Below are 17197 nucleotides of genomic sequence, written 5' to 3'. Positions count from 1 at the left end.
TAAAGTGGAATAAGCATGCTGCAAGCTGTATGTACAGTATTGTACCATTTGTTTAAACACATGTGTGTGCTCATATATAAGATGATTACCTCTGTAGAGGACTCAGAGTCACTGACAATGTGGGAGCCTTTGGAAGAGGAAATGAGTTGCTAAGGCATAGTATGGGACGGATGGTATTCATACTTGGAACTTTCATAATTTTGTGGCATGTGCCTATATGACTTACTTTTAAAATTAATCAGTTAAGAAAGGATTGTTTCAACCCTACCCTCACTTCAAATAACAAAAACCCTCCAAAGATACAGACCTTTAAGTCTGGGCCAACGTAGAAAAGGGGGACGGACAGTTTGACCTTTCTTCCACTCTACATTCCTGCGGCACTCTTTCTGCACTTAAGCAGTAAATCTGTATGCTAGTGACATACGTTCTGCTCCACCATTTCTTACTCCCATTTTTCCAAGTGTCTCAAAATTAGATATAAGAATGTACATAGCCACTACATAACAGTGGCTCAATTTTTATTTTGTTTTGCTTAAATATTCCAAGTATCTTAAGAGTTTTTTCTTCTGACTGGTAAGTCAATGAATACACGTAAAAACGCAACACAGAGGCTGGAAGTGTAGCTCAGTACTAAGAGTACATGCTTAGCATGTGCAAGGCCCTGTGTTCAATCCTTAGTACCACACAAAACAACAAAAAAGCAGCACATACATACTAACTTTCTTAAACTTTTATTTCTAAGGGCAGACAAGTAGGTACCATGTTTGGTTTATGGTACAACATTTGTGTCTTTGGGACAGGATAAATAGCAGCTACCTTTTCTACACAAAGCACAAAGTACTGCACAGCTTTTGTATCCTAGAATTGGCTAATATAATATACCTTGGAACCTTTTTTATTTTTTAGTTAGCTAACAGGTGGGTCATCTGATTTTTCTTTGTGATAATACTCTTTAATCACCATACTGAGACACAACTTACTTGTGTTGGTAAAAACATAAATTAGAAAAAAAACCTCATTTATCAATGTTTTCTTTATCAATTAACACTCTTCAATTAAATGTAACAAAAAGTTTGTAGAAACATTCATTATATGGGAAAGACAAAACAGAAATTAAAATCGTAGTTTTGAAAATACTGGGAATAAGGTTATAGAACTTGTTTTTAGGTACAGAGTTCAGATTTCTATGTGTGGAAACACACACACACACACACACAAAAACAAAACTGTAGTACATTGCTATTGTGACACTGCTCCAATTCCTTTCTGTCAACAAAAAAGTAAACAGCTGAGGATATAGCTCAGTGGTAGAGAACCTACTGTGCATTCACTAGACACTGGGTTCAAACCCCTGTACGAGAACAACCAAAAGTAAACAAACTAATGTTTTTTTTCAAAGACTGACTAATCAACTATTAGACTTATCTATGATTTCAATTAAAGCAGTGACCTTATTTCCCGACCTCCTCACATCCAAGTTCTAAACAATCAACAGACTGAGATGCTTTAAAGGGAAATCTTGCCATATATCTCTTATACTTGAAGCCTTTTAGTGGTTTCCCACTGCCCATAGATTACAGCCTCTGCTCCTTGATGATAAACCATGACATCCATGATCTGCCTTCATCTCCTGTGCCTGAGAAATTACTACTTCATCTATCTATGAGCATCCTCCCCCACTCACCATACTGTTTCTTGCCCTTGAGTCTTTGCTAAAGTTGTTGCTTCTTCCTGAGGTATATTTTCTTGAACTCTAATAACTTTTATTTATATTTTAAAATCTGCACTGCAGGTTTAAAATTTTCATTTTCAAATGTTCAATAAACATTTTCTAGGAAGTTTTTTCAGACATGTTTTTATCACCCCTACAAAATATTTGTGCATTTCCATCCTGCAGTGATGATGATTATCTATTTATGTGTCTGTCTCTCCCATGACAAAATGAGATCCTTATACAGAAGAACATTTTATCTAATCTAATCTATCAATAAATGTTTGTTCAGCCTACAAATACCATAATCTAACCACTTGTAATCATTCCTCCTACACCCAGCCCAAACCTCCATCTTTTTCTCCTAGATAACTGTAATAATGTCCTAATTGCTCTCCTTGGGTCTACCCTTAGTTTACGTGTAGCATAACAACTAATATATATATATATATATATATATATATATATATATATATTTATATGGTTATTTTGGAGATGGGGGTCTTGTGAACTATTTGCTAGGCTGGCCTCGAACTGCAATCTTCACAATCTTGGATTCTAAAGTAGAAAGGATTACTGGCATGAGCCACCGTCACCTGGCACTTATATTAATTGTTTAAAAGATTTAAACATGCTAAATAACTTACCTCAAATCATAGAGATATAAGTCTGTCTGTTTACCAGATTTTTTTTTTGTGTGTGTGTGTTACTGGGGCTTGAAGTCAGAGCTTATACCTTGAGCTACTGCACAAGCCCCTTTTTGCGATGGGTTTTTTTTTTTTTTTTTTTTTTTTTTGAGACAGGGTCTTGCAAACTATTTTCCCAGGCTGGCTTTGAACCTCGATCTCCTGATCTCTGCTTCTTGAGTAGCTAGGATTATAGGTGTGAGCAACTGGTGCCTGGCCTGCTCACCAAATATTTAATATTTCCACAAAACTAAAATTATTAGGAAGATTCACACATGGTGGGTTTTTTTTTTTTTTTTACACTTTGTTTTAGGAGTAGATTTACCTTAATATATGTTATTTAGCCAGGTGCCAGTGGCTCATGCCTATAAGGCTGGCTATTCAGGAAGCAAAGTTCAGGAGGACTGTGGTTTGAAGCCACCCCAGGTAAACAGCTCTCAAGACTCTCTCTCAAAGATTATCTAACACAAAACAGATGGCTCTAATAGTATAGTGCCTACCTAGCAAACATGAGGCCCTGAGTTCAAACCCCAGTATGGCCAAAAAAAAAAAAAAAAAGAATATGTATATATGTATTTAGCTGGGCACTGGTGGCTTATGTTTGTAACCCTAGCTACTGGAAGGCTGAGATCAGGAGGACTGCAGTTGGAGGCCAGCCAGGGCAAAAGTTCTTGAGACCCCCATTCTCAACCAATAGGTGGGCACAGAGGTATGCACCTGTCATCCCAGCTATGCCAGGAAGCCTAAAATAGGAGGATTGAGGTCCAGGCCAGCTAGGCAAAAAGCAAGACCCTATCTCCAAAAGAAAAAAAAGGGACTACAAGTGTGGCCCAGCAAACCTAAGGCCCTGAGTTCAAACTCCTGTACCACTAAGAAAAACAAGAAGTATTTAGCCAGGTGTGGTGGTGTATGCCTATAAACAAAATGCTCAGGAGATGGAGAGGATCATGAGGTCAAGGTCACCTGTATACACAGTGAGACCCTGTCTGAAGAAAAAGAGGCCAGGTGTGGTGGCTCATGCCTATAATCCTGGTTACTCAGGAAGTGGAGACTGGGAAGATTATGGTGTAGAGGCAGCTGGGCAAAAAGTTCAGGAAACTCCATCTCAACCAATAAAAAAGCTGGGCATGGTGCCATATACCTGTCATTCCAGCTATGTAGGAAACCTAAATAGAAGGACTGCAGTCAGGCTGGCCCGGATATAAAAGTGAGTCCCTATTCGAAAAATAACTAAAGCAAAAAGGGCTAGAGGCATGGCTCAAGTGATAGAGTGTCTGCCCAGCAAGCCCAAGGCTCTGAGTTCAAACCCTAGTACTGACAAAAAAACAAACAGGCCCAGAAGATATTTTATTATTTTGTGTTTTGTTTTTTTGGTGGGACTGGGGTTTGAACCCAGGGATTTATGCTTTGCAAGGTAGCAGCGCTCTACTGCTTGAGCCACATCTCCCACCCCCAAAACACATTTTAAATCACTTATCTACTTCTGCCTACTATTAAAAATTCATCAAACACACATTTAAAGTACATCTCACATCCTGTCATACAATACATTCATTGGTACCTAGAAGTTGTAAACGATCCTTGGCCATCACCAAATTAGTCATCATTTTAGTTTGAAGGCGTACAGCTCTTTCACACTGTTCACCTGAAAGAAATAAAAAAAAGAAAGGAAGAATTAAAATATGTACATTTTCCTACTAAATTGTTTCAAGATAAATTATCACACCAACTGCTTTCATGGATAATCAATATTTATATAGGGCAACCCACTCAGAACCCCTCCCTTCTTGCAGGAGCTTTCATTCTTTCCCTTAATAAACCTTCCTACCTCCATGCTCAAAAAAAAGAAAGAAATTAAGAGGTACAGAGGGTGTAGTACAAGTGGTACAGGAGGCCCTCAGTTCAATCCACAGAGAGGGAGTAGGAAGGAAAGGGGAAAGGATGGAGAGAGGGACAGGAGAGAGAGAGACAAAGAGCAAGAAAAAAGAAGGAAGGAAGAAAATACGTTTTCACTGTGTGTAGTGGTAAGTGCCTATAATCACAGCACTGGGAAGACATAACCAGAAAGATCCAGAGTTTGAGGCTAGTCTGGGCTACATAGTGAGTTAGAAGCCAACCTGTGATATACAATAAGAGCCTGTCTTTAAAAAAAAAAAAAAAATTATTATTTTTTTTTTCAAATAATTTCTTTTTAAAACAATCAGTGCCAGGCATGGTAATGCACATCTGTGATCTTAACACTTGAGAGACTGAGGCCGGATTGCTATGACTTGGGGTTCAAGGCCAGACTGAGCTATATACTGAGTTCTAGACCAGCCTGGGCTACAAAACAAGACCTTGTCTTAAAAAAAAAAAAAAAAAAAAAAAAAAAAGCTGGGCTCTAAAGGCTCATGCCTGTAATCCTAGCTACTCAGGAGGCAGAGATCAGGAGGATCTTGGTTCAAAGCCAACCCTGGGCAAGCAGTTCCTCGATACCCTATCCTGGAAAAACTCTTCACAAAAAAGGGCTGGTGGAGTGGCTCAAGATGAAAGCCTTGAGTTCAAGCTATAGTTATTATGTACTTTGCCACTGCCTATGCATGCACAAATTTGTCACAGATATTAATATTTCTTGTTACATCTAAGACAAACATATTTTACTCAATAAGATTAAATTTTAAATTCTAAATGATAAGAAGAGACTCTAATTGACAATTAGACAATTCATCTCATAGTTGTACAAAAGAAGGCATTTTGATTCAATGAAATATTGTTTTCTTACAACCAATTTTCTTCTACAAAGTTGACAAAGAATTGCACATATATTTTGTACATAACTTATAAAGTCATGTTCAACAAAGTCTCAAAGACCCAACTTCCTATGTTTACCTGTTTTATTCTATTTTCTTTAATTTTTATTGATGGTACCAAGGTTTGAACTCAGGGCCTACACTTTGAGCCACTCCACCAGTTCTTTTTTGTGATGGGTTTTTGAGATAGGGGCTCTCAAACAACTTGTCCTGGTTGGCTTCAAACCACAATCCTCCTGATCTCTCTTTCCTTAGTAGCTAGGATTACAGGCATAAGCCACCGGTGCCCAGCATGTATGGTAAATAATACTTGTTAATAACAATTGACAGTGTGGTTTCTTTTTTATTTTTGGTGTTACTGGAGTTTGAAGTCATGGCCTTGCACTTGCTAGGAAGGCACTTTACCACTTGAGCCACACATCCAGCCCTGTGCTACCTGATTTATGTTTTTATTATATTATACTTTCATGCAGCAGCCTCACACATCTCATGTTTACCCCATCTCTTGATTACATCAAAAGATCATTTAGGGTTGGAGCACAGAGCAAGTGGGAGGCCCTGAGTTAAACCCCAGTATTGTTAAAAAAAAAGAGCTTGTGATTGACCTTAACCATTCAGGTTTGTGTAAGTACATTCAATAATGGTCTCACAATGAGGAACTCACCTAATGATGTAGTTATCACAATGTATTCCTGTTGCTAAATGGTGCATGACTATACTTTTTGGTATTCACATATTATATGGTATTCGCAACTCATTAATAATTCAGCTTCTGACATTAGATTGGTTGTGTTAAATTCCTGACTATCACTTGCTAGACATGAAACTCAGGCAAGTTACTTAACTTCTCTATACTTCAGAATATTCATCTGAAAAATAAGGATAATGACTGTAGCTATAAATCACGGTGTTACGGTAAAAATTAAAAAGATAGTATATTGAAAGATAGTAGACCCTAATTTTTATTTGAGGTGATAGGAAAGCTAAGTCTAAATCAAACTAAGACATTTACAGTTTATAGTGTAACATGTAGGCAGGTGCTATTACCAGGCTAGGGATGTAGCTCAATCACAGAGCATGCTTGCCTAGCATGTGCAAGGCCCTAGGCTTGATCTCTAGCTCTGTAACAACAAAAAAGTCTTACATGTGCGAAGAGAAGGTTGTGGATTAATATTCCTCTCCCTGACAATGAAGAAAGGAATCAGATTTCAAAAATAAGACTAAAACTTTAACTGATTACCAACCGATTCTTGGTGGCTCCAGAGAGGACAAAAGTTATGTATTATTTTTGTGTAACTGCTTCTGGCAATCAAATTTGAACATCTACTGAAACATCAATTTTAGAACAGGTAATAATGCATTAAACATACAACTACAAATGCTAATAATAATATTTAATAATATTCAAATAAGCTAGATGTTTATTTAAGCCTGTACTCCTAGCTTACTTGGGAGGCTGAAATTGGGAGGATCATGGTTCAAGGCCAGCCCAAGCAAATAGTTCATGAGACCCACCGCCTCATCTCCATAAGATATCCAGAAGAAAATGGACTGAAATGTGGCTCAAGTGGTAGAGTACAAAGCTTTGAGTTCAAACCCTAGTCCCATCAAAAAAATATATTAAATATACTTAAATATATTAAGACAAATAGATCTGAAATCAAGACAATCACGTGAATTCAGTAGTCACCACCCCCCCCCACCCCCCTCACGCTGATCTGCAATTTTGTTTTTAGCACTTTCAGTTACCTGTGGTCAAGAAAACACTGAATGGAAAAATTCTGAAAATCATCAAGTCACAGGTGTTGAATCATGTGCTGTTCAGAGCAGCACAAAGAATCTCACTCTGTCCTGATCTATCCCACTCATGTCATGACTCATCCCTCATCTACTGTAACCATACTGATATGCTAACTGACCATTCAGTAGCCATCTTGGATATGAAAATAGCATGTACAGCTAGGTAACAGCTGCACTTTTAGGCACTCACTGTGATGTGTGGAATGTGCTCCCCATGGATAAAGGAGGGCTAGTGTATAACCTGGGATAGCTATAAACAAATATAAATATCATCTTACCTTGTCCTGTAATGACAACAGCTATTCCTTTTTCTAGTTCTTCAATACCTTTTTTATACCATTCCACTGCTTGTTCCTTCTGTCCTGCTTTAAAATAGAAATCATTATTTGTATATATCATAGATATGAAGATTATACTACACATTTTCCAAAGATTGCTGTTGACAGATGACAGATGAAAGGTATAGTTGTGATTGAATAAAGAAACATTACCATATGATTTCTGGGTATTTTTGACGTTCTTTTTTTTCTTTTTTTTGCTTTTTGGCAGCACTGGGGTCTGAATTTGTGCTTGCTTGGTAGGCACACTACCACCTGAATCACACCCACCTCCCAGCCCTTTTTTGATTTAGTTATTTTTCAGGTAAGGCCTCAGACAGCAATCCTCCTACCAAAACCTCCAGCATAGCTGAGATTACAGGCATGCACTACCACTCCTGATTATTGGTTGAAATGGGATCTTGCTAACTTTTTGCCCAGGTGGGCCTCTAATCATAATCCTCCTGATCTCTGCCTCTGAAGTATCTGGGATTTACAGGCATGAGCCATCATGCCCAGCTACTTTTGGTATTTCAATATTTACATGACTCTCCAACACGGAGAATATAGTTACAAAGTTCCTCAAAATTTTAAAGTAATGAATACTTTTTTTTTTTTTTTTGTGGTGCTGGGGTTTGAACTCAGGGCTTACACCTTGAGCCACTCACTCTATCAGCCCTTTCTTTGTGATGGGTTTTTTCGATATAGGGTCTCAAGATCTATTTGCCTGGCTTGGCTTTGAACCACAATTCTTCTCTGCCTCCTAAGTAGCTATGATCAAAAGTGTGAGCCACCGGCACCTGGCCAAATTAATGACTATTTTTTTGCTTACTGTCTCAAGATATTGCTTAAAACCACTGAAATTCTGTATTAGGGCAAGAAACTTTACGGAAAATTTACTTTTAAATAAACAGTTTTTAGCATATATACTGCTGGAAAACATAAACATGGTTTCAATAATAGTGAGATAAAAAAGCACTGTTTGATAAAATTATATTCAAATTTATTGAACTGTGTTCATCACTGGATGCTACCTTTCTCTAATTTTTTATTTAGCAAATGATTATGTCATGAGAATCAGCACATGAGATTACAGTGGGACATTTTTTAACACATTTCTGTTTTCTTTGAAACAAATGACTGAAACATTAATTCTTGATCCAGTTAAGGTATTAAAAGGATCTAAAAATTCAACATAAACCAGGGAGGATTGAGGTTCAAGGCTGACCTGAGCAAAAAGTTCTTGAGACCATATTTCATATCTCATATCTCATATCTCATGGTGTGGAGGCGAATGCCTGTCACCCAGCTTTTCAGGAAGCATACACAGGAGGACTGCAGTGGGCCTGGACCCTGTTCAAAAAATAAATAAAGCTAAAAGGTTTGGAGACATGGCTCAAGGGGTAGAGTGCAGGCCTAGCAAACCCAAGGCCCTGAGTTCAAACCCTTGTACCGCACCCCCACCCCAAAAAAATTCAACATAATCAAAATGTGTATTGGATAATTCTGTAAAGTGATAATTATATGAAAATCTAATTATGAAAATTAATATTAGCCCTTGAACTCATAAGTGGCTAAAAGCTGGAATACAGTAAAGCAAAGTTAGGAATCATTGATTAGAACTGCTTTTGTCATTTTTTTTTTTCAATCAAACAAAAATTTCCATGTCTTTTTTTTTCCTCCAGTACTGGGGCTTGAAAACTCAGGGCCTATACCTTGAGCAACTCCACCATCCCTTTTTATGTTGGGGTTTTTCGAGGTAAGGTATCACAAACTATTTGCCTAGGCTGGCTTCAAACCTTGCTCTTCCTGATCTCTGCCTCCTAAATAGCTAGGATTTTAGATGTGAAGCACCAGCACTGGCTCCATGTCATTCTTTAATACCGTCTAAAATATAAAACTCAATAAAGTAACTGTTGATAACAGAAAAGAGATGAAGTCTTTTTATAGATACCACATTGGACAACTAAGAAATGCTGCCTTCTTATGAGTGTGTACACCCTACCCCTTCCTTTATTTCACCAGCTCATGCTGGTGGTTCACTCCTGTACTCCTAGCTACTTGGGAAGCTGAGATCAGAAGGATTGCAATTTGAGGCCAGCCCAGGCAAACAGTTCACAAGATCCCCATCTCCAAAATAACCAGAGCAGAATGCACTGGAGGCACGGCTCAAGCATTAGAGCACCTGCTTTTCAAACCACAAAGCCCTGAGTTCAAACCCCAGTCCCAAGGAAAAATAAATAAATAAATAAATCACTAGATACAGTCTCTGGTGTAGGGTAATCTCTATTCATAGTATATTTTTTCACTGTGTCTGGTAAAGTGTTCAGAAAGTACTTGAAAATGACACAGGAAGAATATCTAAGAGTTTGTTGTAAATCAATTCAAACTGGATGCTCCTCTTCCTATTTTCAATAAAGAAAGTATCTGTTCACATTCATGTTTGGGTTTTTCATTTGAAAAAAAGAGAAAAATAGTACAATAACATTTGCATTCTGAGTGGAGAAAATACTGATGACAATGTCATATTTGCTTAAAAATGTAAAAACAAAAATGACTATATATTAACAGACATAACAGTTCTCCTACTGTGCCTCTTTCCAACTCCCATGTTCCTTCCCTTCTGAAAGACCACTATCATGAATTCAGTACATACCTTTCCAGTAAAGGTCTATATCACTAGCTATATCTGGACTATTTTATATTTTAAATTCACATTTGAGATCTAGCTATGCTGCTATATATAGATCTAGTTCATTCATTTTGACTTCCGTGTGCTATCACATATCATCTTGTAATTTATTTAACTTTCTCCTATGAAAAGATACTGACAGTGCTTTTTCTATTTTGGTATTTCAAACAATGCTGCAGCAAACATTCTTGTATCTGTCCCTCAATGTGCATCACCACAAATCAAAAACTGCTTTTTAATAGAGCTTGTACCAGTGATAGTATATGAGAGTTCTCATTTACAATAGTCTTATCAACATTTGAGTCTGTCATTCACATATTCTGATTTTTGTCAACAAGGAAAAAAGAACATTTAATTTTTTAATGAGTATTGTCTATACAACAAAATTTTCAAACTGTTTTTAAATAGAAAATTGAAGTGCAAGCATGATAAAATGTATGTTGAACTATTTAAGAACAAAATGCCTCTGAGGAGTTTTGATATATTTCCTGTGGGCAAATGAAATGACTGATTACATATAAATTCACATACTCAATAATTAGTCAATTTCCTAATATTCTTTAGTAACAGGTAGTTAATTTGGTAATAGGTAGCTGACTTACTACATTATTTTAATCTTATAAATTAATATTTAAAAAATACTATCTCTTACCTAAAAGTACAAGACTACTGGAAAAAAAGGATAGCTATAACTGGTCAATGGAACAGAAGAGAAAGTCCAGAAACACACCATGCATATTGTTAGTTGATTCTGACGAGATGACAAAGTAAATCAAGGGAGAAAAACACTATTTTTGTGTTTGGGATATGGCTCAGCAATAGACTGCCTGTCTAGCATGTACAGGGCCCTGGGAGGGAGAAAGGAAGGAAAACAGAAAGAAAGGGAGGGAGGGACGAAGAGACAGAGGGAGAGAACAAAAGAAAAACAAGAAGAGAGTAAAAGAAAGAGAGAGAAAGAAAACATTGTATTTTCAAATATGCTGAAACAACTGGACATTCATGTGCAAAAAAACCTCTTCAAACCACCAAGAAAAATAACTTGAAGAGGATCAAAGACCTAAGTGAAAAACCTGAAAGTATGAAAGTTATAGAAGAAAAAACAGACTAAATTCTTTGTGATCCTGAGTTGGGCAGGGATTTCTTAGATAGCACACTGAAATCACAAACCATTAAGAGAAAAACATGCATAAACTAGACTTCATTAAAATTAAACTCCTGCTCTTCAAAAGACAGAACGAAAAGACAAGTCACAGACTATAAGAAAATATTTACAAAACATGTCTAGTAAAGGGCTTAGAGCCAGAATATATAAAGAACTCTCACAATGCAATGATTTTAAAAAAAGAAAACACTGGGCTGGGGGTGTGACTTCAGTGGTACTAGAGTGCTTGCCTAGTAAGTACAAGGCTGTAAGTTCAGCCCTCAGTACCACAAAAACTCAGCAAGTTTGAGGGTGTATCTATCTCAGTGGTAGAATATACTTAGCATGCACAAAGTCCTGGGTTCAATCCCAAGTACGTGAAAAGTTAAAGAAAACAACCCCCACTAAAAAATAGTGGACAGCCAGACACCAGTGGCTCATGCCTGTAATCTTAACTACTCAGGAGGCAGGTATCAGGAGGATTGCCATTTGAAGCAAGCCCAGGCAAACAGTTCAAGAGACTCTATATCAAAAAAACCCCATCACATAAAAGGGCTGGTGGAGTGGCTCAAGGTGTAGGCCCTGAGTTCAAACCCCAATACCACAAAAACAAAAAGAAAACAAACAAAAAATAGTGGGCAAAAGAATGAAATTTACTGTTTGCTAAAGAAGAGACATAAATGTTAAGTGGTAAGAAAGCACACACACACACACACACACACAAATGCACAACCATTAATTGTTAGGGAATACAAATTAAGACCTTGAGATATTACTGCATACTTAAATCTATAATGGCAAAACAAAACTAAATAAGCAAAAAAACTTCCCAAATCTTTTAAGACACAGGGCAATGGGCCTTTCATGTTTGCTGGTGGGAATGGTACAGCCAATTGGGAAAAGAATTTGGTAGTTTCTTGTGACATTAAATATATTACCGCAAACCCCAGCAAGTCCTCCTTCTACATATTTAGCCAAGAGAAATAAAAGCATTAATTGCTATAGCAAGTTTATTCATAGAGCTAAAAACTGGAGGCATTCCAAATGTCCATGATTTAGTGAACCAAGTAAACTGTGGTACACGGATACCTGGAACAATACTCAGCATTAGAAAAGAGTAAACTACTGATACCTGTAGGAACTTGATGAATCACAAAGTGAAAGCCATTTATATGACATGAAGTGAAGACAAAACTGTAGGTACAGATTAGACCAGTAACTACCAGGAGCTGGAGACTGACCACAAATGACACAGGGGACCTTTTGGTGTGGTGGAAACATTCAATATACTGAATGTGGTGGTAGGTTACTCAACTATTTGTCAAAACTCACTGAACTATACCCTTTAAATGGGTAAGCTATACTTACCCATTTAAACTCAACAAATCTGATTTTAAAAAGTGCAAATCTGGGAAAGGCATATAAGCAGGTTTAATAAGATAGTGAGGTGAATATAATCAAAGTGCATTATACGAACATATGTAAATATCACAAGAAAACCCCTCTGTACAATTAATTTATACTAACTAAAAAAGTACAATACTCTGACATTTTAAGTTAAGGATTGGCTTAGATAATAATATCAGAACTAAAATTTTGATTATAATTGTAAACTAGGAGCTATGGCTCAAGTAGTAGAGTACCTGCTTGTCATAAATAAGGCTCTGAGTTCAAAACCCAGTACTTCCAAAAAAAAAAAAGTGATTATAACTATAAGATTAGATTAGAAAAGAAAAACTCTTTTTAAATACATTTATTTGAAGGGACTGGAGAGCTTCCAAAACAATGAAAATTACCAAAATTTGGAAAAGAGGAACCACTTCTTACCACACCCAGTAGGATGATTATCATGAAAAACTATGAAAAGGAGAAAAGTCCACAAGGGCAAGCCTGCCACTTGGTGCTCTTTTCAACTTGAAGTGACTGCCAATTCTGAAAGCAAAAGTGGTTGATGACTAGGGAGAGATTTCAGCAGATACACAGTAAGCCGACAAAAAATTAATTTAAGGGTGTGCCCAGGAGAAGCTGTGGCAAAGGACTGGGTTGGGACTCTGCATCACTTAAAGTTAAGAAAAACTAGGGCAGCTCAGCTAAAACCCACACTCACATGATCTCAATCTTTTAAGGTAGGAGTTGACAAAATACAGCCTATAGGCCTCACACTTTTAATTAATTTACAACAAAAAAAAACCTCCCAGTGGTCTCCACTGCACAAAAGGCCTACAAGATTAATATTAATTGTCCACAGTTCCTAGTTTCCCAAATAAATTTTCTTCTTAACCACATGACCCAAATAACAATCAAACAACCAGACTATTATCAAATCAATAAAGGACTGAGAGCCAAGTGTGGTGGTGCTCATCTATAATTTCAGCTACTCTGGAGTCTGAGATAGGAAGTTTGAGGTCACCCTGGGCAACTTAGTGAGACCCTATCTCAAAATCAAGTAAAAAGGGTTGAGGATGTTACCTCAGTGGCAGAGAACTTGCCTAGCACGTGTGATACCCTGAGTCTAATCCTGAGTCCAAAAAAAGATTGGGAGCCTAGTGTGGTGAAGTATGCTTATAGTCCCAGCTACCTGGGAGGCTGAAGCAGGAGGATCACTTGACCTCAGGAGTTTGAGACAGCCTGGGCAACTTAGTGAGACATTGTTTCAAAAAAGGGAGGGAGAAGCTGGCTGCCGGGGGCTCATATCTATAATCCTACCTACTTGGAAGACGGAGATTCAGAGGACTGAGGTTCAAGGCCAGCCCAGGCAAAAAGTTCACAAGACCCCAACTGCAAAATAGCCAGGGCAAAATGGACTGGAGGTGTGGCTCAAGTGTTAAGAGTGCCTGCTTTGCAAGTTCAAAGCCCTGAACTCAAACCCCAGTTCTAACAAAAAAAAAAAAAGGGGGGGGGGCACAGGGAGGAAGGAGGGAGGGATTGAGTGGCAGGAACTTACAACTACTTCTTATTGAAGTCTAAATCATTTGCCAATAACATAAAAGTGAACTACCAAGACTATGGCCCAAGGTCCAAATCCAGTCAGCTGGTGTTCTAATACATAAAGCTTACAAGGCACAGTAGCGTTGCTGTGATAGGGATCTTAAAATATTACTAAATGGCTCAGCCACATAAAAACAAACAACTAAATTTAAAAACATGCAAAAGAGTTGGGGTATAGCTTAGTGGGAGAGTGCTTGCCTAGCTTGTGTGAGCTTTGGGTTTGATTCATAGCACTAAAAAAAGGGGTTGGGGAGTAGGCAAAGAACTTGAAAGCACGGACTAAAACCAGTGTTAAAAGTATGAACACTGGTTAATAGCAGCATTATCACCAATACTTGGAAGCAACTCAAATGTCCATAGTTTAATAAACAGAGGGTATAGCTCAGTGCATCTGACTGAATAGATGAATAAACAAAATGTGGTATAAACATACAATGATGTATTATTTGGTCTTAAATAAGAATGAAATCCTCGTACATGTTACAATACGGATGAACCTTAAAAACATACTGCATGAATTATAAGCACAAAAGCATAATTCTATATAATCCTATTAGTATGAGGTACCCAGAATAGGCAAATTCACAGCAACAGAAAGTAGAAGAGAGGTTACTAGGAACTGGGAGGGGAGAAGAGGAGGCACATATTGGGAGTCAGTGTTTAACTGGTGGAGAATTTCTATTTGGGATGATGAAAAAGTTGTAGAAATGGATAGTGGTAATGGCTGCACAATGCCGTGAAGGTACATTTAAAATGGCAAATATTGTTGTATATGTTTTACAATAATAACAGTAATAATAAAGCAATAAGAAAAGGCAATTGACCCTTTATAAGGCAGTTTGCTGACCCTTGGTATAGAGCAATGAAAATGAACTTATGACTCCCATATGTCACGACTGATTAATCTGAAAAGCATAATATTGAGCAAAATAGCCATACACACAAAGAACAAATATTATATGATTTATTTATAAAGCTCAATATCAAGCAAAATGAATTTACATGTTAGATGTTAGGCTTTGCAAAGAATAGGGCAAGGTGGTGAGCAAAAGAAGGAGGCATGAGAAAAGCAGGCTTCTGGAGCAACATTCTATTTCTTTCTTTCTTTTTTGGCAGTACTGGGGTACTTGAGTCACTCCACCAGGCCTTTTTTGTGATGGAATTTTTAGAGAAAGGGTCTCATGAACTATTTGCCGGGACTGGCTTAAAACTGCGATCCTCCTGATCTCTGCCTTCTGAGTAGCTAGGATTATAGGTGTGAACCATCAGCACTTGGCAATATTCTATTTCTTCACCTGAGTTGGATTACAGTTCTGCGCTCAGTGTGAAAATTCACTAAGGTGAATACTACCTGTATATGCTGTGTATATTTTAAAAGTGAACTTAAAATTGAAAAAACAGAAGGTCAAATATATAAATGGAGAGTCCCAAAACACATGAAGTGAAAAGGGTTACCAATCAGTTTATATGTGACATATTTCTCCAATCTTTGTTTTGTTTTGTTTTTTCTTTTTGGCTAATGTAAGTAGACAAAATCAGGAAATGTAGCAATACTCTTATGATAAGATTACATGGTTTTTACTTCCTATACTTGTGTGTTATTTTATTTTAGTATGTGTCACTGAATAAACAACAAAAATTCTGATGACATGTATCTTCACACAGAGATAGAATAATTGACTAATTTGTGAATTAGCTTCTGGACCTTTTATAAATTAGTGGTACCCAGGCTGTCATGGGAGGTGTCAAAACAAGAGTAGTTTGGGACGAAGAAAGGATATCTTTTTGCAAGTATATGAGTTACAAGACAGATCTTAAGTCCTTGCTTCAGTATTCAATAGTTACATGATTTTGGGAAAGCCAGTTAATCTATCTAGGCTTCACATATCTTTTTTTCTTTTGGTAGGATTGGGGTTTGACGAAGGCTTCACGCTTGCAAAGCAGGCATGCTACCACTTGAGCCACACCTTCAGTCCATTTTGCTGTGGTTATTTTGGAGATGGGGTCTCAAGAACTATCAGCCTGGGCTGCATTCAAACTGTGACCCTCCTGATCTCAGCCTCCCAAGTAGCCACTGGCACCAAGGAGCTTCATACTTCTTCTCAAAAGGTAAAATATGACAAAAATCAAATAAAATAGGGTATATTATAATACTTCAAACAAAAAGGGCTACAAAACCATTATTATTTACAATTTTTCTTATTAAGACAGGGTCTTGCTCTGAAACCCAGGCTGGCCTTGCACTTGGAATCCCTCCTGCCTCAGCTTCCTGAGTGCTGGGAGAATAGGTGTGTGCCACCACGCCTTTTACTGTACTTAGTAAATTTGTTAACTAATGTAAATCCTTTTCCTGAACTTTGTGCAGAGCTATATGTCCTGATTTTTGCTCAATGAAAGCTATGCAAAGTCCATAGCTTTTACTCATCCACTTAACCCATAGTTTTTGCTATTATTTAGTTTTTTTTTTTTTTTTTTTAATTTTTCTTTTTTATTGTGCTGGGTTACATTGCGGCATTTACAAAAGTTCTTACAATATATCAAATATATCATGCTTGAATTCACCCCCTCCATCATTCTTCTTTATTCCTCTCCCTCCCAGTACTGGGATTTGAACTCAGGGCCTCACTCTTAGCAGGCAGGCATTCTACCACTTGAGCTACAGCCTTAGCTCTTTTGCTTTCATTATTTTTCTTTTTTTTTTCATTTTTCTTTTATTATTCATATGTGCATACAAGGCTTGGTTTATTTCTCCCCCCTGCCCCCACCCCCTCCCTTACCACCCACTCCACCCCCTCCCGCTCCCCCACTCAATACCCAGCAGAAACTATTTTGCCCTTATCTCTAATTTTGTTGTACAGAGAGTATAAGCAATAATAGGAAGGAACAAGGGGTTTTGCTGGTTGAGATAAGGATAGCTATACAGGGCATTGACTCACATTGATTTCCTGTGCATGGGTGTTACCTTCTAGGTTAATTCTTTTTGATCTAACCTTTTCTCTAGTTCCTGGTCCCCTTTTCCTATTGGCCTCAGTTGCTTTAAGGTATCTGCTTTAGTTTCTCTGCATTAAGGGCA

The 17197-nt window shown here is 37.5% G+C and overlaps 1 protein-coding gene across 2 annotated transcripts in view; it reads right to left on the bottom strand.

Moving 5' to 3' along the window:
• The window catches only part of Spast (spastin), a 71329-nt gene that overhangs the window by 38115 nt on the left and 16017 nt on the right, over window positions 1–17197 (bottom strand). The window contains exons 2-3 of one of the 2 annotated variants that reach the window (XM_074049461.1): window positions 7265–7348; window positions 3959–4042 (exon numbers count right to left, since the gene is read on the bottom strand). In XM_074049461.1, coding sequence (XP_073905562.1) covers window positions 3959–4042; window positions 7265–7348 — 168 coding nt within the window. Of the gene's footprint in view, window positions 1–3958; window positions 4043–7264; window positions 7352–17197 lie in introns of both variants that reach the window. The other variant, XM_074049460.1, reaches the window with a different exon arrangement.

Source organism: Castor canadensis, chromosome 12 (assembly GCF_047511655.1).
Source record: "Castor canadensis chromosome 12, mCasCan1.hap1v2, whole genome shotgun sequence".
Classification (NCBI taxonomy): domain Eukaryota; kingdom Metazoa; phylum Chordata; class Mammalia; order Rodentia; family Castoridae; genus Castor; species Castor canadensis.
The sequence above is the reverse complement of the archived record's forward strand: the minus strand, read 5'-3'. Positions and strand labels throughout refer to the sequence as shown.